The 22,404-nt window shown below is 42.7% G+C and overlaps 1 protein-coding gene across 1 annotated transcript in view; it reads left to right on the forward strand.

The window, feature by feature from the left end:
* Positions 1-22,404, forward strand: part of POU6F2 (POU class 6 homeobox 2) — a 452,738-nt gene that overhangs the window by 380,367 nt on the left and 49,967 nt on the right. Inside the window, 1 exon segment of the mRNA XM_032643090.1 lies at positions 20,275-20,421. Coding sequence (XP_032498981.1) covers positions 20,275-20,421 — 147 coding nt within the window.

Genomic DNA, 22,404 nt, shown 5'->3' on the forward strand with positions numbered 1-22,404 from the left:
GGTTACTATTACTCTCCTTTTTCGTTCAGAACTTTTTAAACAACAACAACAAAAAAATGCAGAGCCACTTTCTCCTCCTATAGTTCTACCATCCTGTCTCCCCTTCGTATCACCGGCACCAACTTCTCTGGTTTTCAGAGCAAACTGTTCACTTGGGTCAGTGCATGAGAGGATATTCCTTCTCAAAATGAAAGCCCTCATCGTTTTGAGGTAAAATGCCCTTCTAGACAGAGCTGTATGACTTTCTGAAAGAGGGCATTTATAGAACCTCAAATAGATGAATCGTTTTCTTTCAAGCAGGGAAATGTATTTCACTCTTCTTGCTTCAACCAGGATCGAGTCCATTCATTTCATTTTTTTATGCTCTCCTGTTTTATTTAGAAATGATCTATTCATCCCAACCCAATTGAAGAAATATAGATAACTCAGAAAAACATGGCTGTATTCTTCACATGAGGAGCAAAGATACTCCCACCGAATATTTTCACAGCTCCGTTTAATTTGCGCTGTATAAACCTGGCCTACAAAATTCTCTTTTATTTGTTATACTCGAGGAAGGCAGCAGCATCCCCAGAGGCAGTGAGACCCAGATTCTAATTGCAGCTGCTTTCCGACCCCTTGGACAAGTTCTTTGACTTCGAGGATAATAGAATATTTTTCAGGATGCTGCGTGATTAAGTGAGATGTTGAATATCTGACATATACTGTGTTATGCGGTAAATACTCTCAGAGGTGTAAAGCCGTATTTTGCAGGAATCTTTTTGCCTCTCCAGTATCGTTGATGCACACGACTCTGCTAGCCTAGTGGGGAGTTCTGTTTCACGCCTTTATTCTCACCTCAGCACTGCTTGTATTGCACATTGCAGGGGATTTTTAAATTATACTAAAATAAGAACATTATAAGTGTGAGAGTGCTCTAGATGCTGGCACTAAAACACAAATTACTTCATTATACTAAATTGAAGCCTCTTTTATGTAACTTTTTTTTTGTGTGTGTATGGTACGCGGGCCTCTCACTGTTGTGGCTTCTCCCATTGCGGAGCACAGGCTCCGGACACGCAGGCTCAGCGGCCATGGCTCATGGGCCCAGCCGCTCTGCGGCATGTGGGATCTTCCCGGACCGGGGCACGAACTCGCGTCCCCTGCATCGGCAGGCGGACTCTCAACCACTGCGCCACCAGGGAAGCCCACGTAACTATTTTCTGATGATCGTATTCACATTTGTCTGCCTCTGTGATAACTGTCTGTACAGCGGCCAAGCTGTTAGAAGTTACTGAAGTCCTGTCTCTTACCCTTTTGCTTCTAGAAGTCTTCTTTCTTGGGCTCCCTTTACTGTGAAATTTAGTAACATCTTTGGTCAGATAGATTTCACAGCAGATCCCCAAATCCTGCTTCGTGGTGCCAGGTCCACCAGAAATTCTACTCATTTTCAGACCACTGCTGTCTCCGGTGGTCCCCGGTAGAAGCTCTGTGTGACATTCAAGGGGAAAGTAGTATGTCCTCCAATTACTCATCCTCCAGATGAGGGAGAGGTTCTCCCATGCAGGAGCCCATGGCACGTATGTAATGCAGGAAAAACGTGATCGGCAAACTATCCTCCCGCCTCTTCCATCTTTACGAACTTGGTGGGCTCTCTGTTCCCCTTCCCTAAGCCCATGACATTTCACCGTGAGTCACCTCTCACCAGCCCATCCAAAGCTACTTTCCAGAAAACCCCAATAAAGTCTTTGTTATGGGCTGCAAAAGATCAATTTGTATGTACAGATGTTTCTCTTCCTCAGGATATTTGCATGATTGCAGGGGACCAGGCGCCTGTTCCAATTGAAACAGAAAAATGACCTAATTAGGAAATGGATTCTCATAATCAGTTGATTAGATTCCTGATTTCCCTTTATTAACCCAGTTTATGTCTTTAGGAAGGTTATACACACTCTTCTAGAACCTGTTTACCTTTTTAAGAAATCTTTGCACTAACAGCTACGTAATTTCAGTCGAAGTGTAAAATGTGTTCTGGCCGATAACTCTCCTATTGGAAACTCCTCTGTGCAGCTACTTGCCTCTGAAACGGTTGAGAACCAAGAGATTAACTAGTAACAATTATATATAAATTGTAAAAGCTTCGTCAAGATATCCAAGCGTATTATTTAGAGGAGAGAAAAGACACTTGAGCTCTCACTCTAATCCAACCAGACTGGCTAGTTTTTAAATTTTTTAATTCAAAAAATGTGAATAAAAAGGATCATAAAAGTCATAGCAGATTATAAGTCACAAGAGAAAGAGCTGCTTTTAGAAGCAGGCCCAAAGACAGCTGAGAAAAATGGTCCTGTCTCTCAGGACAAGAAGATGCAGAAACATACAGCTCAAAAAGCACAGCCCTCCAGGCCTGTGTGGGATGAAAGCAGAGGGTCCAGTAGCCAAGAGGGCAACCCCAGCTCTGAGCCCCAGGTCTGGGCCAGCAGGGGGAACCAAGGCGGGAGAGGAGACTGGAACAGATCCCAGCCACAGACCCCAGGCAGAGGGGAGAGACCCCGGCACGCAAGAAGTCCCTGACAGACACCCGGGCCCTGCAGGACAAGGCAGGAGTTCAGGACAAAGCTCCCTTAGGATGCTGGGAAGAGCAAAGCCGGCCCAGACTGGAAGGAACGGCACCGCGCAGGACTCGGGAAGGACTGAAACAAGAGAGCACATGATCATGACCTACCTGGTACGAGAGCTTGGAATAGGGCCCAAGTCAGAGCTGCTCCAAGTGAACAGTGGTTCTGCAAGGGCTGAGTTCCCCCAGCCAATATCCTTAAACTGCCCATGAGGACAAGACAGCCAGGTAGGGCACGCGATACTAATGGATTTTCATAATAGTGCCCTGGAGTCATCGAGAAGGAGAAATTCCACCACTCAGCCATAAAAAGAATAGAATTTTACCATTTGCAGCAACATGGATGGACTTGGAGGGCATTATGCTTAGTGAAATAAGACAGAGAAAGACAAATATTGTATGATATCACTTATATGTGGAATCTAAAAAGCACAACAAACTAATGAATATAACAAAGAAGCAGACTCAACAGATACAGAGAACAAACTCGTTGTTACCAGTGTGGAGAGGGAAGAGGGGAGGGGCAGTACAGGGGTAGAGGATTGAGAGGTACAAACTCTTAGGTATAAAATAAGCTACAAGGATATATTGTACAACACAGGGAATATAGCCAATATTTTATAATAACTGTAAATGGAATATAACCTTTAAAAATTGTGAATCACTGCATTGTATACCTGTAATTTATATAAACTTACACAGCAACCATACTTCAATTTAAAAAATAAAAATAAACTACTGAAAATAAAAGAAATATTAAGCTTAGAGAGGCACAAAAAATATATTGGTATGGAAAGATCTGAACTATATATAATGCAGTTTTTTTAAAGTGAATAAAAAGGATTACCTTCACCCAAAAAGTACCCATATTGTGCTATTATTGTTAATATGTCCATCACCAGACAAGTACAAGAGGACAGACACCAAAGTGTTGGCACTGTTATCTCTGGGATTGGGGTAGTTTTAATTTTTGTCTTATTTGCTTATCTCTATTTTACAATTTTCTACAACAACATGTACCTTGTATGTAATAAAAGTGATAAAGGGTAAAAGAAGGTAGTGACATTGGCAGTGCATTTTAAGTATTTCCATGTAAAAGATTAGAACTGTTTTTAAAAACCCTCATCTAGAAATCCTGGTGATCTGATGTGATTCATGCTTCTAGGAACCCCAGAAGCTGAGATTTTCCTTTACCTATGAAATGAGAGCCTCCATCTAAACCACCAGGTGACAGAAACTTTCTATACTGCTGTCTCCTGCAATATTTTAGCTTGTTCTTATAGGAGAATGTTAAATTTCCTTTGATCAGGAGCTCAAAGAGCCCTAATTAGATTTACTCCAATGGTGTGAACTCTTCAGCATTAAGAGCTGTCTGTGACCTCTTTTCTCTTTACCAATAGGGTATCGAAATCAGCAGAGTCCATAGACGTCACTCAGGGATGTTTATCCTTTGACCAAAACCCAGAAGGGTTACATGAAGCCACAGCAATGATCCAAGAGCAGGGAAAGCTGCACATGTTTTAAAAAGTCAGGGGTTTCTGCACCTACACAAATCTGGGCAACTTCTCTGAGCTTCAGTTTCTTCTTCCTTTCCTGTTGCGTGAGGCCGCATGGAGATACAGCTTCAATTTTTCTGTCCTCTCTCACCCACTTCTTCAAAGGCAGAGTGTTTTAATTCTGTCATCCTCTCCAAAAATGCTAAATTTAAATATAGCAAATGGGCCCCCCAGATAAGGGTCTTAAAATATGCAGTAAATGACAAATCTTTCAAACATAAGGAACTCAAAGATTTTTTTTAATAGGTCTTTATTGGAGTATAATTTCTTCACAGTACTGTGTTAGTTTCTGTTGTACAACAGAGTGAATCAGCCATATGCATACATATGTCCCCATTTCCCCTCCCTGTTTAGCCTCCCTCCCACACTCCCTATCCCATCCCTCTAGGTCGTCACAAAGCACGGAGCTGATCTCCCTGTGCTATGAGGCTGCTTCCCACTAGCTAGCTATTTTACATTTGGTAGTGTATATGTGTCGATGTGGCACATATATACGATGGAATATTCCTCAGCCATAAAAAGAAACGAAATTGAGTTATTTGTAGTGAGGTGGGTGGACCTAGAGTCTGTCATACAGAGTGAAGTAAGTCGGAAAGAGAAAAACAAATACTGGATGCTAACACATATACTTGGAATCTAAAAAAAGAAAAAAATGGTACTGATGAACCTGGTGGCAGTGCAGGAATAAAGATGTAGACATAGAGAATGGACTTGAGGACTCTGGGAGGGGGGAAGGGGAAGCTGGGGCGAAGTGAAAGGAGCTCAAAGACTTTTAATCCAAAGGCCGATTCAATAATCTAAAACACTGCCCAGTCAGAGGTCAGAGAGTTGGGGATAAATCCAAACTAGCCCCAGTGGTTCTTATTTGTTCCACTGAACGTCTAGAGAAAGGAATTTTACTGGCTGTGGCTCATAAAATAACGGATACTCCATCCTTAGAAATACTTGCAGTTGGTTCAGATCAAATACTCCAGGGCTTGGACCCAACACCATGGCTGGGCTGTTTCCTTTTTGCAATAGCAGTGACAGATCACCATGTTAAAAACCTTGTAAAGTTTTTAAAGTTTTAGCAAAATACACTGCAACTCAAAGTGTGCTTATAGCGGTGATTGTGTCTGAGGTCTGTAGACATGTAGGGTAACAAAGGAGTTGAACACTGAAGAGTCAGTTGCTGTGTGCAGTTATTTGATGATTCTTTTTTTAAAATTTTTATTGTATATTTCAGTATAGTTGATTAACAATGTTGTGTTAGTTTCAGGTGTACAGCAAAGTTATTCAGTTATACATATACATGTGTCTATTCTTTTTCAAATTCTTTTCCCATTCAGGTTATTACAGAGTATTAAGCAGAGTACCCTGTGCTATACAGCAGGTATTTTGTGATTCTTTACCCAAAAAATCTGCCATGTGTATAAACTAAAATAACCAATATTCAAATAATTACAAATGTTTTTCAAACGTGGGCTTGTAAACAGCCTTGCTTGTTTCTGCCTCAGGACCTTTGCACATGTTTTCCTCCCTCTGCCCAATTCAGTGTCCAGTTATTTACATGCTGGCTTTCTCTTGTCTGTAAACTCTCACCTCAAGTCTCACCTTCTCAGAGAGATGTCTCTTGACCACATTATCTAAAGTATCTGTTCCCTCTGCCCCCACCAGTCCCTCTATCACATTTTCCTGTTTTAGTTTCTTCCTAGCTCTTCCTGCTGCCTAAAATTATCTTGTCCATTGCTTATGCATTGACTTCTGTCTCCCCCCACCAGACTGCAGGCACCTTGTCCCCCATGTCAGTCTTGCTCCCTGCTGTACCTGTGGTACCTGGAATAGCGCCAGGCATGTGACAGGCCCTCAGTAAATATATGCTGAATGAATGATTCAACTTACCTTTCCCTTTGTTCCAGCATCTGTATTGCTGCCATATGGACCACATTCAGGCAAGGTCCCGTTCTTCCAGCCCTCTCCAGAGGACCTGAACATTCCTGGCGCTGGCCTGCAGCCCAAACCCTGCAGAGCTATCAGAGAGGGGAGGAGGGAAATCGTGATTTCTCCAGGCCTTGGAGCAGCACCAAGGATGATGGTGGACCTCAGTGTTTACTGGGGATATTCATCAGGGGAGGCTAACTCCGTAACACACGTCCCTGAAACCACTGTGGCTTAACTGCCCATCGGGGACCATATTTTGCAAACCACTGACCTAGTTCCACTTTCTGATTTTACAGACAAGGAAATGGAGCAGGGGCAGGGCAAGACGCCATGCCCACTTAGCAGCTGACTCAGGAAGAGAACCCGGCTGCCCTGACTTTCAGCAATTTCATATTCTCTCCTCCATCACTAGTTTACCTAGTTTCTGCCTATAAATGCACATCCAGGCTTTTCTCAGTAGTTACCAGTATTGCCAAGAACATTTTAAACATATTTTTCTCTGTGCTGATTGGGTAGATTGGTTTCTTCAGTTAGTGATGTCTTGCTCTTTTCTCCCTAAATGTGGAAAATTCCGACACAGCCTTGCTTTTGCTCTTGGTGAGATTAAGCTTTATGTTTTTCAACCTATGTTCGGTTTTATTAATGGAAACTTCCCAAGTGATCTCTACAACAACTTTTTATATTTTCTTGGCTTACGGATCCTACAGGTAGTGGTTCTACTGTTAGCTTAATGTTTTTAGAACAACCTATAACCAATACTTTTTGTGAACGCAGAAGGATTTTATTTACCTCTGAGCGTCTGGTCATGTTTTTTTGCTTTCTCTTTCTTGTACTTATCTTTCACCTTCTACAGAGTCATATTTTCTCTAATAATTTAGACCATTTGTTTTTCCTAATGGCAAAGTTCTCTTCTGGGCAGTGAGGCTGCAGCACATCTGACATGGATGTGGAGCTGTATTCTGTACCCCTGTACTCTTTTTTTTTTTTTTTTTTTTTTTTTTGCAGTACAGGGGCCTCTCACTGTTGTGGCCTCTCCTGTTGCGGAGCACAGGCTCCGGATGCGCAGGCTCAGCGGCCATGGCTCACGGGCCCAGCCGCTCCGCAGCATGTGGGATCTTCCTGGACCAGGGCACGAACCTGTGTCCCCAGCATCGGCAGGCGGACTCTCAACAACTGCGCCACCAGGGAAGTCCCCCCTGTACTCTTGACAGTAAAGGAACCATCATAAATGCTTAAGGATGTCACTTAAAGATGGATGTGACATGACCAGAAATGCATTGTCTTCTCCCTATAGTGGAATCAAATGGTTAATTTGATCCCACTGTAAATTCAAGAAAGCAGACGTTTGGAAGGTTACACACCAACAATAAATAGGTTGATTTCTGCTGGTCCTTGGGAGAAAATAATGCAAATGTAGTATTGTTTTGTGGGAAGAATAGCATATCTTCTGACTAGCTTTCTTCTACAATAGCTGTTCAGTGAATAGATTTTATGAGGCAAGCAAACCATTATGCATAAAAGTAAAATTCAGTAACAGCTTAGACAAGGCTCTACACTGCCCATGCGTGAATAAAACCAAGATATTATGTGTAACATTTGTTACAAGCATATTTTAATAACCAGTGTGTTTATTGGGATGGAAGAAAGAGGAAGCATATGTTTTGTTCTGTATAAGTGATAGATTGAACTAGTTTGGACTTCTAAAAAGTTTCTTGAGTTTCAATGGTAAAATTAATATCTATAGAAAATATACATATTCAGGAATAAAATAGCCCCAAAGTAAATAAAAGACCTCCATCTTCTCTGGGCAGAGACTTCAAATCTTGTCATAAACTACTACAACCCTTGTAATTGATTTATAAAATTGAAGTTTTTTCTTTGTTTTCTTTTGTTTGTAATTGGGGTATAGTTGCTTCACAACGTTGTGCCAGTTTCTGCTGACGGTGAAGTGAGTCAGCTACACGCACACACATCCCCAGTTTACAAAATCACAGCTCAGGCTCCACACGTGTACCCAGCCATGGATATGACGGTTGGATACACAGATACAATTTATCACTTACAATCCATCTTTGTAATTTTTTGTAACAGAGAACATCCTGCATTTTAAAAGATGATGGCTTTGTTTTTATTATTCAAAATTCAATTGTTGGTTTTTGGTTTGGTTTGGTTTTTTCTTTGGTCAGTCATCAGTTGTTTAGATTTCCCTTTATATAAAATAAACGAAAATATTTTGTGATTTAATGACTATCGATCAGTGTTGCTTCCCAAGCTACAAAGCTGTTAAGGCTATCTCCATTATATTGCAAAAAGATGGGAATATTTAGGTGCTTTCAAAGCAACAGCTTGCAAGGAATCTCTCAGGAGATGCTCTATTCCATATGAGCACACGCATGCCATTCATACATGTGCTTCCTAATTTCTATTTTCCTACCTTCCTTCTCTGCTTTCAGAACCCATCTCAGAATTTTCCCAGCCCCATCTGCTGCCCCAACTCTGGCCATTGCAAGCACACCAGGCACACTGATGTTCCCATCATTTTGTACTTGTTCTTTCTTCGGCTCTAACTGCCCTTCTTCTCCTGTCGCTTAGTTGATCTGCCTCCTAGCAATTATTTTGTGAAGCTTCCCTCACATGCCTCTCTTCCCCTAGTGAGCTAGCCAGTTCCCCAGTGTTCCCCCAGGTCACCGATCACACTGCTACCCCAACGCTTGTGGCTCGTTTTATATTTTACTGAGACATAATTTACATACCACATTATATTAGTATCAAGTGTACAACAAAATGATTTGACATTTGTATGTATTGGGAAATGATCACCACGGTAAGTCCAGTTAACATCCATCCCCACACATAGTTAGAAATCTTTTTTCTCATGATGAGAACTTTTAAGATCTACTCTTTTATCAACTTGCGAATACCCAATACAGTATTATTAACTGTAGTCCCCATGCTGTACGTTACTTCTCCATGACATATATTTCATTACTGGGCACTTGTACCTCTTGACCCCCTTCATCCATTTAGCCTACCCCCCACCTCTGGCCACCACCAGTCTGTTCTCTGTATCTGTGAGCTTGGGCCGTTGGTGCTGCTGCTGTTAACATATAAGTGGCCTCACACAGTATTTGTCTTTCTCTGTCTGACTCATGTCACTTAGCATAATGCCCTGCGGTCCATCCATGTTGTGCAAATGGCAAGATTTTATTCCTTTTTATGGCTGAATAGTATTCCATTCTATATATAATGATATATAATATATATTTATATGTACACCACATTTTCTTTATGCATCCATTAATGGATGCTTAGGTTGCTTCCTTGTCTTGCCTATTGTAAATAATGCTGCAGTGAACAGGGGGGCGCAGATATATTTGCAAGTTAGCGTTTTTGTTTTCTTCATATAAATATACAGAAGTGGAATTGCTGGATCATAGGGTAGCTCTATTTTTAATTTTTTGAGGACCTTCCATACTGTTTCCCATAATAGCTGCACCAATTTCCATTCCCCCCAACAGTGCATGATCCCTTTTCTTTACATCCTCACCAACACCTCTTATTTCTTGTCTGTTTGATTATAGTCATTCTGACAGGTGTGAGGTAATCTCCGATTGTGATTTGGATTTGCACCATTGGCTCTTAATTTATTTATCTACAGATGTGTCTTCCCACACCCTGGAAGCTCTTTGGGGGAGAGACATATAGTCAATGGTCAATGTTTGTTGAATCAATGGATAGCAAACTAGTCTGTATTCCAAGTGCAAAGTTACCCCAAGCCACACCCCTTCTCCCACTGAAAGGCGGCCCCTGGTCTTTGCCTCCTGATCTTCTCTGCCTCCAGGCTGACCCACCCCCACCCTAGTCCAGCTCAGTCACCAGAGTGACCATTCTAAACCTCAGATCTGATCATGTCCCTCCACCCTCCCGCACAGAATGAAGGTGACACACCAAGTGCTCCCTCCATAATCTCACACCTCACCCCATCATCTGCCACTCCCCTCCCTCACTTCATGGTCCCAAAATATCCAAGTACCAATGCAGTGGCTTCACACCCATGAAATGCTTTCTCTGCCCTCCATTCTATTCCCTTCTTTCTCCCGTTCCCAATGCTTCCCCAGTCAACTCCTAATCATCCTTCTTGATTCTAAGATCCTAAGTGGTTTGCATGCCTGAGGTCTAGCGACGGCCCCTCATCTGGGCTCCAGGCACCCCTTTCTTACAGCACTGGCTACACGGGGTGGAAGTCAGCAATTCATCAATTAGGGAGCACATCAAGGCAAAAGACTCTTGCCTCGTTCACCTCTGTATCCCTGGGGCCCGGCTCAGCGCCTGCCCCACGTTTATGGGGAAGTATCTGATGAACAGAATTGTCCTGAGGCTCCGCAGGGCAGACCATGCCTTGTCTTTCTTTGAGTGCCTCATCCTTTCTTGTCTTTCTTCAGCCCTCAATAGCACCTATTTTCCCTGCAGGGGCTCAACCAGTGTTGGGGAGTAATTTAAGTAAATTAGACGTGGGCGGGGCAAGAGTGTGCCCTGCTTTCCCATAGCTAGAAACTGGAATAATACCAATTGCTGTACCAGGGAAGCAATTTATTCTTTAAAAAAATTAGCCTTTTTTCTTTCATCACAGGAGTGCTCCCAATCACTTATTTAAACTGGATGATAGAATGAAAGATACAGAAAGAGTAATTTTGAAATATCAACAAATTCACCTAACTAATGTGCCATGACAATAGGCAATTGGTGAGAGGAGCGCTGTTGTATGTAAGTAGGAAGATAGCATGAAACTCAATAAAAAGATAGATTTTCAGGTTACTAAATGGAGGACTAGACAGAAAAGGAAATGAGATGTGTAAGCTGGTGGTAACACAGTATTGGCCTGCATATAACTTAGATAAAGTCTGATTTAGTGTTCGTGAGTTTCCATAATACTGACCTCTCTGCTTCCAAATCAAATGTATTGGGGTAAGTTAAACACTAGTTTTTCCCCCTCAGCGCTGGGCTTGACAATTTTATCAGTAAATTTAAAAATAAAAAAGAAATGCCCCCCATCGGAGAGCTTCCTAATAGTTTGCAGCCAATCACAGTGTGCTGGCCAGACTTATTTCCTTCCCCTCCCTCAAGGGGTCCCTGTTCCCTTGGTGCAGATCTCATCAATCAGCCTGCAGACCCTGGACCCAGGCCCTCTTCAGAATCCACCTCTCTCTCCAGTGTCCTTCTAGAACACTCTCCAGGGCATCCACATGTGCTCATAGTCTCCCCTCTGTTCACCTGCATTGATGTGCAGGGTTTGCAAAGCCATCTGAATAGAACCTCACTTTTGACACTGCCCCCAGTGACCTCCAGGAACCACAGACCATGTAAATGCCCAAGTGGTCGACACCCCCTGAAGTCCCACCACAGTGAGGCTGCACGAAGGGAGAGCATGCCCCTCCTACACTGATGTCACACTCTACCACCCAGCCTCAAAGGGACACATGGATCCATCCTTATCTGGGGAAAACAGCCCTTTCTGCTCCTGCCCGTGCTGCTGTCTGCAAAAGCTTTGCTCTAGTCCACGGGGCTGGGCTGGGGATGCAAACCCCATAGTCCAACTCCATCTCCACCAACACAACCCAAGGATAAAAAAATAAATAAAAGCCCTCATTCACTGCCTCCTTATGCTTCAGCTCCCAGGTAAAATCAAACCTGGAGCTTAAGCCCTCCACACAGCCCCATCCCCACTTGATTCTCAGCCTGCAGTTTCCAGGGATGCTTTTGGTCCAAGAGGTCCAGGGAAGAGCCTTCATCCTTAGATGCTGCCATTGTTTTTATATCCTGGGATATTCCCAGAATTCCTTGGTGGAGTCTGCCTGGGCAGCTGAGAGGAATGCTGTAAGTGCAGGCGCTGACTCACACGAGGAACTGACCCATCAGGGATTATTCACGAACACTCGGGACTGAGTCACCCATATTCAAGGCTCTGGTCAGTCAGTCCAGTGGGTGCGAGAGACTTTAAAGTGTGGTGCTGTGTTTTGAAAAAGATGAGGTTAGACAAATTTCCTCCAAAATTTTCACTCTTTTCTGTAAGTTGAAGGTCCAACTCCCACCAAGATCCCAGTCAGGCCTAGATATCTTTGACTCACTCCTTCATATGTTCATTCAATCCATGTTGACTGAGGGCCTGCTGGGTGCCTGGTGTTGTTGAAGAGCTGAAGGTACAGCAGTGAACCAAAAACTATATTCTAGATAGAGGGATGAAGAGAATACACAAATGACTAATGTAATATTAGACTCTACAAGTGCTGTGAAATACATGAGAAAACTAGATGGAGAGTGAAAGGGAATTTTTTTTTAAACTTTGTATTACGGAAAATTGCAAGCACATGTAAAAGTAGAAAAAATAGCATAATGAGGGGCTTCCTTGGTGGCGCAGTGGTTGAGAGTCCACCTGCCGATGCAGGGGACACGGGTTCGTGCCCCGGTCCGGGAAGATCCCACATGCCGCGGAGCGGCTGGGCCCATGAGCCGTGGCCACTGAGCCTGCGCGTCCGGAGCCTGTGTTCCGCAACGGGAGAGGCCACAGCAGTGAGAGGCCCGCATACCGCAAAAAAAAATAGCATAATGAACCATATATATCCACCACCTAGGTTCTACAGTGATCAACACCAGACCCTCTTCTATATCCCCACCCCTTCTCCCCACTGCGTAGATTATTTCAGAATGAATCCCCGACATTGTATCATTTCCTTGTACATGTTTTGGCATGAATCTTTGAAAGAAAGGGAGTGCTTTTTAGATAAAGTAGTCAAGAAACGTGTCTCTATGGAGGTGACCTGGGAGAAGAGAGATGTGAATGGGAAAGAGTTGCAGATGTAGAAACAGCAAGTGCAAACACCCCAGGGTAGTTGAGGATCTGCAAAAAGTCCCATTGTGACTCCCCTCAAAGGAGTGAGGGGCTGAGGGGATGCAAACCTAAACAGTAGTGTGGCCAGAAGTTCCTGGAGGGAATAAAAATTATTATAGCAAAATTTGCATAGTGCTTACCGTATGCCAGGAACTCTTCTAGTATTTTGCATATATTAACTCATGTATTTTTCACAGCATCCCCATTACATCATTACTCCTATTATTACCCCCAGTTTACGAACACTGAAAAAACTGAGACACAGAAAGTGTTTTAGTCCTTTCAGGCTGCTATAACAAAACACCACAGACTGGGTGGCTTAATAAACCAAAATTTTATTTCTCACAGTTCTGGAAGCTGGGAAGTCCAAGATCAAGGCACCATCATGGTTGAGTTCTGTTGAGAGCCCTCTCCTGATTCACAGTGCTTTCTCACTGTGTCCTCATGTGGTGAAAGGGGCTAAAGATCTCTATGGGGTCTCTTTTCATAAGGGCACTAATCCCATCCTTGAGGGCTCCACCCCTGTGACTTAAGCACCTCCCAGAGGCCCCATCTCCTAATACCATCATCTTTAGGGGTTAAGATTTCAACATATGAATTGGAGGGAGCGGGTGCACAAACATTCAGACCTTAGCAGAAAGGTACAGCAAGTTACTGGCAGCTTCATGATTGGAACCCAGGCAATCTAGTTCCAGAATGCAAGCTCTTAATCCTTACACTGTGCTGCTCCCCTTTCCCTTTTCAGATAAAATGGTTCATTCATTGCCATTCACATTTCTGTGCAACTCTGAGCGAGCACAAGGTAGACAGAGACAGAATCAGAGATGCCCTCCCAGGTCTCTTTGAACCCATAACCTCTTCTCTCACTGACCCCACACCAGACTGCCACCCCCTCCAGGTCTGGATACTGCTCCCTGGACAGCTCATCTTTTCCTACCTCCCATCTCTTCCTACCAGATCTCTTTCCCTCTTTGACTATAAGTCACCAGAGGGTAGGGAACATGTCACTCTGTCATTCACACCATCTTTCTCACACTGTGCCCAAAACATAGTGGGTCCTGAATAAATGTTTGCAGGGTTAAGACTTTAATGAGTGAAAGGGAGTGACATTTGCCTTGTAGCCATAATTGTTCAAGTTCCACCCAGATCCCTGGGAATCCTTCTTTTCTGTAAGTTGCCCCCGTCTTGGGGGGCTTTCAAAAACCAGCACGAGCAGCTCTGCTTCCAAACACTCCACTTTGTCCCAAGAGCAAAGAGCCAACAGTACCCAGGGATTTGAGTCCCAAGCCTCTCCTCCACCCCACAGATGTGAACTGGGACTGTCAGGTGTTGAGTGTGGACACCCAGCCTCCTTGCCTCGGGAGTCGGAACTCACACTCCAGAGCCCCTGCCAGATTGGAATTCCTCCCTTCCCCCTCCATCCTGTTTCTGGGAAACTCAACCTCAGACTTTAGGTCATTTACAAAATTCCTCTGTTAGCCAGTGTAGCTGGGTGTTGATAGAAAGTTACTGGAGCATTAATAGAAAATTACTATACTACAGTTGGCCAGAAAATTAAAATAAATTAAATATAATTCATTTTGAGACTAGACTGAAATCCATGTGACTTTACGTTGATGACTCGAAGGTATTTTAGGACGTTGCAGTATCTGAGAGTCATCATGGCACATCTCATGCACTCCAGTCTGAGACGTCTCAGCCATGGAAATGGAGACTTTTGGTTGGTAGAGAGTTGGACGGGCAGCATGTAGCACGTTGCCATCTCTTCAGGGAAGTGGGCAGAGAGCAAGCAGCAAAGCTTGACTCAATATTAAAACTCACAAAACTGAGACTTCTCCGGAGGTCCAGTGGTTAAGACTCCGCGATCCCACTGCAGGGGGCACGGGTTTGATCCCTGGTCAAGGAACTAAGATCCCGCATGCCACGTAGTGAGGCCAAAAATAAACATTAAAATTAAAAAATAAAATAAAACTCACAAAACTGATTGCTGTGATGAGGGTTTCATAACACATAATAAATAATCATGAGATCAAAGGGAAAAACCTAGTAGGATAGAACACACATCGGGTGGGTCATTGAGATGAATATGGCCGCCCTTCCAGAATTTGTCTACCGGTATTTCCTTGACCTTTAAGAGAAGCCTTGAGGGTAAGAAGTGGAAATACTGATTTGGTTAGAAGAGTCCCAAGGAACCAAGAAACACGTTTTGCAGTATAAGAAAAGTCAAGGACCTAGTGTATGGAAATGACGAGCCACATTTGCCCTCCTGTTTCTAGGCAGCCACTGCAAGTCATTTCAGACCTTAAATGGGGAATGAATTGTGATGAATGTGTTCATGAACATCCTCATTTAAAAACAAATGGCACCACAGTTTCAGAGTTTTAAATTGAAAAGTTAATAGCAAAAAGAGCTGCTCCAAAATCCATATTCTATAAAACTCACATAGCTCATGAGGAGAATGATAAAACTATAGATCATGAGCAATTATGCTCCAAAGAAAGGTTTGAGCCGGCTGCATTCGTAAGGTCCTCCTGGTACAAAGACATAGACATAGAATATAACACTACAGCCAAAGTGCTGCGTTATGCTGCCGTAGTCTTGTAAATAAGGTTTATACTAATAGAATAATGTAATCAGCAAATTTTCAGGAACAATATTGTGACTACTAAGGCTCAGATTCAAGAAACCTGAATTCTTTAGCAGGCTGTAGAATGGGAGTCTTTCAGAGAAAGAGAAGACAGGGCTGGATTTGGATACCCCACCACATTATCTCTGGTGACATTTATGTGATGTCACACAGGTGACGCCATCTAAGAGTCCTCCTTGAAGAAACTGTATCAGAGTTTTTCTTTCCATCACCATTTAGTGTCCACAGATAATAAGGATGTGCATAGAGCCCTATGGATTTGGGAATATGGATTTATTCTCATTATGAGATGACTACCCAATATCCCTATCGATACGTGAACGGAGAAATCAACCATTGCAAATCCCAAGGGAAATTTTTTTTATGAATCTACTTCCTGCATGCCTTCACTATCAAATTAACAACTGTGGGATAGACTCATTCACCATAGTTTGACATGAGGCAGGAATTAAACTGCAAAACGGGTGTCCTTCTGGAACCCTAACAAATGTTGTAAACTAAGCGTGAGATAAAACAGACCAGGAAAAAAAAAGGTCTTCTCTTGCTGTTCTGCCACCTACCTACCCTGGCCTCAGAATCAAAACACTGCTTTCTCTATACATTTCTCTATACGTGATCAAATATGAGAGGCCAGCAGGTGACGTCATGCTTTAACTACTTCTTTCAGATGTCCTCCAGTCTGAAATATCTTTAAACCCCATATTTATCTTTTCAATTATACAACTCATCTCATCTAACAATCACATTACTTAGCTAATCGCTTTCTTCAAGCTACTGTTTTAAAATAAGCAAAATAAAATTAGAGAGTACAACTTAAAGTATAAAAGTGGAGACTACAGTTACTGTGTTCACGTCACTTCCAGAGTAAAAAGATATTTGTGGAGGTGAGTTCTAATTCTGGTAAATTAATCAGTTCAGAATCCTGCTGGACACTAGGAGCTCCGAGGATAATAGCTATAGCACTGTTTTCGAACACGATGTGTGCCAAGTATCATTCCAAAACTTTTTCGCATATGTTATCTCATCTAACTTTCATCATAACTCTGTGAACAGGGGTGCCCTGTTTACACCCATTTAACCTATGAGAGTAGGAAGCATGGTTTACTTAAAGTCACAAGCCAAGGCAGTCTGGTTTCAGAGCGGATGCCCTCAACTGCATGAATGGATAGACCAGGCTCTGTGAGGTTTGAAGTCTTTGCTTACCGGTACAAAACGATTTTTGTTTTATTATCCTGTTATTTTTATTCTCGAAAATTCAGGGGGCTGTCTTAAGGAATTAGTGTTTCTATTAGTAGGTTTTTAGACTATCTGAGACTTATAGAACTATAGCTTGATGTATTCAGGGCCCAGAATCCATTTGGATGTGACATGAGGACTCTCTATGCAAATCCTGCTTTGAGAGCTACCACATTTATAAACAAGCGTGCACCAGAATGCAGCATGTCTTTCGAACTGGTCTATTGCAAACACAAGTATGTGGCACAGTCAGACCTCATTTGGGCCATCCTTTGCTGGTTAGGTACATTGGCAATGAAAGATCTGAAGGCATACGCTTGGCAGTGCCTTCAAAATATCCAGTTGGTCCTAGAACGTTAACATGCTCATTATATGCATTTATTGTGCCTTATTGTGCCTGAGCTCCCCACTGTCCAAACCTCCCCCGAGTCTCCAATCAAGAAGAAGTATTGAGAGGAACACTGCTAATATGACATGACTGGGGACAATACAGAGTGACATGACCCAAGGTGATGAAGAGAACACTTATGGTTTCCTGACCATTCCTGCCACGTATCCTAATGCATATTACATCCCTGCCTTGGCAGTTCCAGACAGAAAAGCCAAAAGATATTTAGGAAGCTGCATCCATCGACAACACCAACGGTCCATCTGAAATGCTGTCAGCTTACAGATTGACTTGTACCTGGTCTCTGTATATACCACTCACTCCCCTGCCTTCACTTCCAACTCTGCTTCCAGAGACCAGCAAGGCGTCTCCCCAGAGCCCTGCACCCTTCACAAAGACCTAGGGATGCAAGTAAGAGAGCCATCGAGTTGGCATTTGCTTCATTAAGAGAGAAAGGCTGCAAAAACAGGAACAGATTGGATTTCAATCTAGGACCGAGATATAGAGAAAGTAAACGTTAAAAAAATAAAATCTGTACATCCATGGTCGCTGAAGCAATCTTCCAAAACAGTAGAAGTATTCCCATTCCTGGCCCCATAACACAAAGGCCCAGAGGCTGATTTTAAGTAGGTGCTTTGTTTTATATTCAGAACAACAGTTTATCCTTTATATAATACCTGAATTTATTGCGACTACGTGGGACTATTGCTGAACAACACACTAGTGTCCTAAATGTTGGGAATTCTTATCTACACTATTGTATTGTATCCAGAGAGTAATTCCAAAATTTCCTATGTGAATTTTTGATTGACCTAGATGTTAGGGAAATGTCTTCCAATTTTTAAAAATATTTCCTCTTCATTAAATAGGAAGCAGTGTCTTATCTTCTTTAGAAAGCATTCTGTAGGTACTGCTTTAAATGTTTCACTCAAAATTCGTGGACAAAATGGCATATTCAACATTAAAACCAAATTGCACATAATTTAATCTTTCTTTGAGATTAAGAAGCTTATTTTGAGAGCTCCCTGAAATTCAGAGATTTCATTATGATTTCAGCTCGTATTGCATGAAAAGAAGTGTAAACATAGCAACCGGCACATGACCTGAGAATTGTGTACCACTAGGCAGTGTCCATCCTGGCCATTTGGGGAAGGTATTCCTCAAGTGGTCTTCTCACTTTGGAAGTGAAAAAAAAAACAACACGCTATAAACTCTTTCACTTTAGGGAGTCAAGCCAAAAACAAGGAGAGTTTCCATTCAGCATATGCCATTACTTGCCTCCTATACACTGTACAAATATCCTCAGAAAACCAATATCAAGGCCAACCTGAATTTTAAATCCCATGGTGGTAATCTGGGGTAAGACAGGGTTTCTCTTTAGGCTAATGAATGAGAATTTTTTTTTCTCCTTAAAAAGAAAATCATTATCTTTTAGGAGAGAGATAAAGGCAAAAGACATATAATGTAATGAGCTGAAAGTGGATTTTCATTGCTAAAAAAAATGTGCTGGGTCAATGGAATGACTGTAGAACTAGTGCTGTGAAATTTCGTTATAAAAGAATAAAGAAACCAATAAGATAAGGATATCACATTAATGGGGGGGAGAATTATTAAATTCTTGTCCTTTTTGATATTTCCTCTGACAATTAGTATTTCCATCCTCATCAGATGACATAAACTCTAGGCAAATTTCCAAAGGAATTAAGTAATAAAATATGTTTTGAGAGGAAGAGGGAGGGAAAAAGGAAAAGAGAAAAAGACAAGAAACTGAGACAGTAAAGAGAAAGTAAAGAAGAAAGTTAAAAAAAAAAAAGAGGCATCTTTAAAAGAGCTTCTAGGACTTGAATTAAGTATGGCATTAAATTTTTTCTACCAAGTCTTAGTCTTGGCAGGTTTCTGCTAAATGCAGGAATTTCATGGATGTGGGAACTGGTGATGGAAAATGCATTATTATACACAACAATTGCTGTACTTGAGAGAAACTGTATGGGAAAAAATAACACCCTGGAATAAATACAAATGAAATTCATGTATCAAAACCATTACTGTGAAAATAGTTTAAATGTTTCTTGCATTTATATCTAGTCATTAACCTAAATGCAGATTTTAGTTCAAGCTACACTTCTGCCTCATGGTCAGAAGGCCTGAAAACCTGTGACGTGGAAAATTGGCAGGATAAAGAATATTGAATTGGCCTCCACGGAAAAACAAAATTTGGCAGCCATAACCTCCTCCTTGGGCGGCTCTCTCCACCCCCCGTTCCCCCTACCCCGCCCCGCCACTATTCCCCTGTCAAATTCCTCCCTAGCTCACTCTTGTCCCAGCAAAGAGGCCAAGGGAAGGCCGTATATGAGCTAAAACAGCAAGCTGATGTCAACCTGACCATTCACCAGGGGACCTTTGTCCTTGACCTTGAATCCCATGGTTCAAGTGAGCCCCCACAAAAGTCCCAACCCTAGACTTAGCCTCTGAGAGCACAGAGGCTGGAGATTTCTATTTCTCCTGACTTTGGTTTCCTTAATCCTTGGAGAAGGACGTGGGGTGAGGTGTCTGCCTTACCAGATATGAAACTGCAATTCACAAATGAAAATGATAAACTCATTTGCATAAATCCCTAAAATCTCTTCCTCTCCTCCACCCCTACTCCCATCCTGTTTTAATCCCACATTCAGTCTGGTTGCCTCAAGCAAAGAAGACCTTTTCTCCAAGTTTTATTTAGTCTAGCAAACAAAACCCAGGGACTTCTCCAAAATTATTTCTCCACCTGGGAAGATCCTAAGGTCCCACATCGCCCCTGGGGCCCACCTCCCTCCCTCCTGGGGTGACTCCCAAACCCAGGCTCCATTAAGCAGCCCAGTGTTGATGGAGAATATTTCCCTTCCAACCTCATTTCCAACCTTTCCCAAACCCTACAGCTTCAGAGGGAACGTTCCCCAGGCCCTTTGCATGAGCCATTTGGAGCGATAACTTTCCCCCCACAAGTGAATGTTGTTTCCGTGTGCTGTGCGTGTCTTGGTGGTTTCACCCTGATCTTTTCTCTCTTTGCAGCTGGTTAATAATCCACTAGCAAGTCAGGCTGCAGCGGCTGCAGCAGCAGCAGCCATGGGCTCCATAGCAAGTTCACAGGCCTTTGGCAATGCCCTCTCCAGTCTGCAGGGGGTCACGGGTCAACTAGTTACTAATGCACAAGGACAGGTGAGTGGGAGATGGGAACAAGAGTGAATTTTTATGGCAGATTGAACTTGGAAAAGAAATGAATTTCTTTTGCATGACAGTGATATGTAACCGCAGCCGTACAAGGCAAATAAATAATGTTGACCAGCAACGTCAAGAAGAGAAGGGTTGGGAGGTGTTTCTCTAATTTAGAGGCAAGATTTTTTTCCTTCCCCTAGAATGTCTACTAAGTTTTATTTTGGTTTTATTTCTATACGATGACTCATGTTATGACCTTAATTGAAGAAATTACTTTTCAGGATTGGGAGACTCTTTCTAAGAAAAATCAGTTACATTTTACAAGTAAGATTTCCATTTTGCTTTTTTTTATTTTTTCATTTTTTGGAAATTTGGGTATTGGAGGAGACTGGTAAGTTTCCTTCCCTAATTGCTCTAAGATTTTTAAATTAACCTTAAGAAAGCTATTTCTGGATGTATGCGGAGGTGATGGGAAACAATTCAGGATGTCCTGTAAAGGTAAAAAAGAAAAGGCGTGAGTTAGAGTTGTCCTAAAACCGCCAGTCGCCGACGTGCCCAGCCACTTGCCGATTCTCACTAGCCCTCAGCGGTCTCTCGTGTGCTTGTAGATTTACTTCAGCCTGCTAGGGCCGTTAAACCTTGCTCATGTCACCATCAGGCACGTCTGTTCCCTCACACTGCTCATGTGCCCGCATCGCGACCGCCAAGATGCTGACGGGGCTTCTTGATGAAGGCGGTCCCTCTTCAAGACCCCAGTAAACCTGAAAGCTGCGTGCAGAGCCAAAGAGGTTGAAGCTGATGGTGTCAGGAGTGCCCTCCATTCAAAGGCCTGACACAGAGCCCAGCCTCGCTGGGTAGGGCACCTGGTTCTCAAATGTTGCTGTTTCTGATGATGAAACACAAGAGAGAAGGAGCTTGCAAACTTGCCGAGATTTCTCCTCCCAGGTTACTTACCCAGCAGTGAGGTTACTCCTCTATGCTTGGCCTGCTCTGGGGGAACAGGAATTGAGGTGTCTTGAACCTTGCTTTATTTTACATAAAGAGTAAATAGAGATGCATTATAAGCTAAACCGGCTCCATCCACATCCCAGGGGGAAAAAAAAAGCGGATCTTGTTATATTTCCTGGACGGGTGCAGGATTGTCTGATCAGAACCCCTGAGGCCTGAACGATGGAGCTTGTCAAAGAGCGGACCCAGGTAATGAATCATCTTATCACAGGTGCACACCACACATATTAAAGGAGGGATGTATGAACACCGTGCCCTCCACGGTCACCTTTCCATGTCGACTTTAACCCTTGTTCCAATCCCTTTTCATCAAAGGATCATTTTATGCAGCCGGCTCTAAATGGAGGCTCTCAAAAGCCTATTAAGATTTCTGGAGGGATGGGGTATTGATGTGGAGGAAATGTTGGTTCTAATATCTATAAGTCATACTCAGATCAGGTCTGTCCTGGTAGCTGTTTCCTGGAGTTGTGCCCCAAATAGAACATGCTATTTCCTTCCTGCCAGGTGGCTGACCCTTGAAATGTACATTTTAAGAGTTCAGGATAGAGAGCATAACATTGATGTGTATTTCCCTCTGATTTTTCTTGTTTCCATGTCCAAGTAAAATGTACTACTGTGCCCCACCTCTTGAGTATTTGTGATGAAGAAAATGCTTTATTGTTTAGAAGGAATTATTAGTTTATTCTTCTGATGATTTAATGGCCGATCATTTTTGCCGGTTACAAATCCACCTCCTTCTCAGGGTCTAGAGTTACAACCTCTGCTTTGTGTGGCCTTGGCCAGCCCCCATCCCAGGGGCTCCCAGCCCACAAGTGCCCCTAAGGAAATGGGCTTCAAAGTTGAAGCTTGTTTGGCACTCTGCATACATTAAGAGTTGATTTTAACCTTAATTTTTCTATTTTAGAAACTGTGTTACAATAGTTGATTTGATATGGTACACAAACCTCCTAAAGTAAAACAAACTTAACAGAGAAATCA

Source organism: Phocoena sinus, chromosome 9 (assembly GCF_008692025.1).
Source record: "Phocoena sinus isolate mPhoSin1 chromosome 9, mPhoSin1.pri, whole genome shotgun sequence".
NCBI classification, from domain to species: Eukaryota; Metazoa; Chordata; class Mammalia; order Artiodactyla; family Phocoenidae; genus Phocoena; species Phocoena sinus.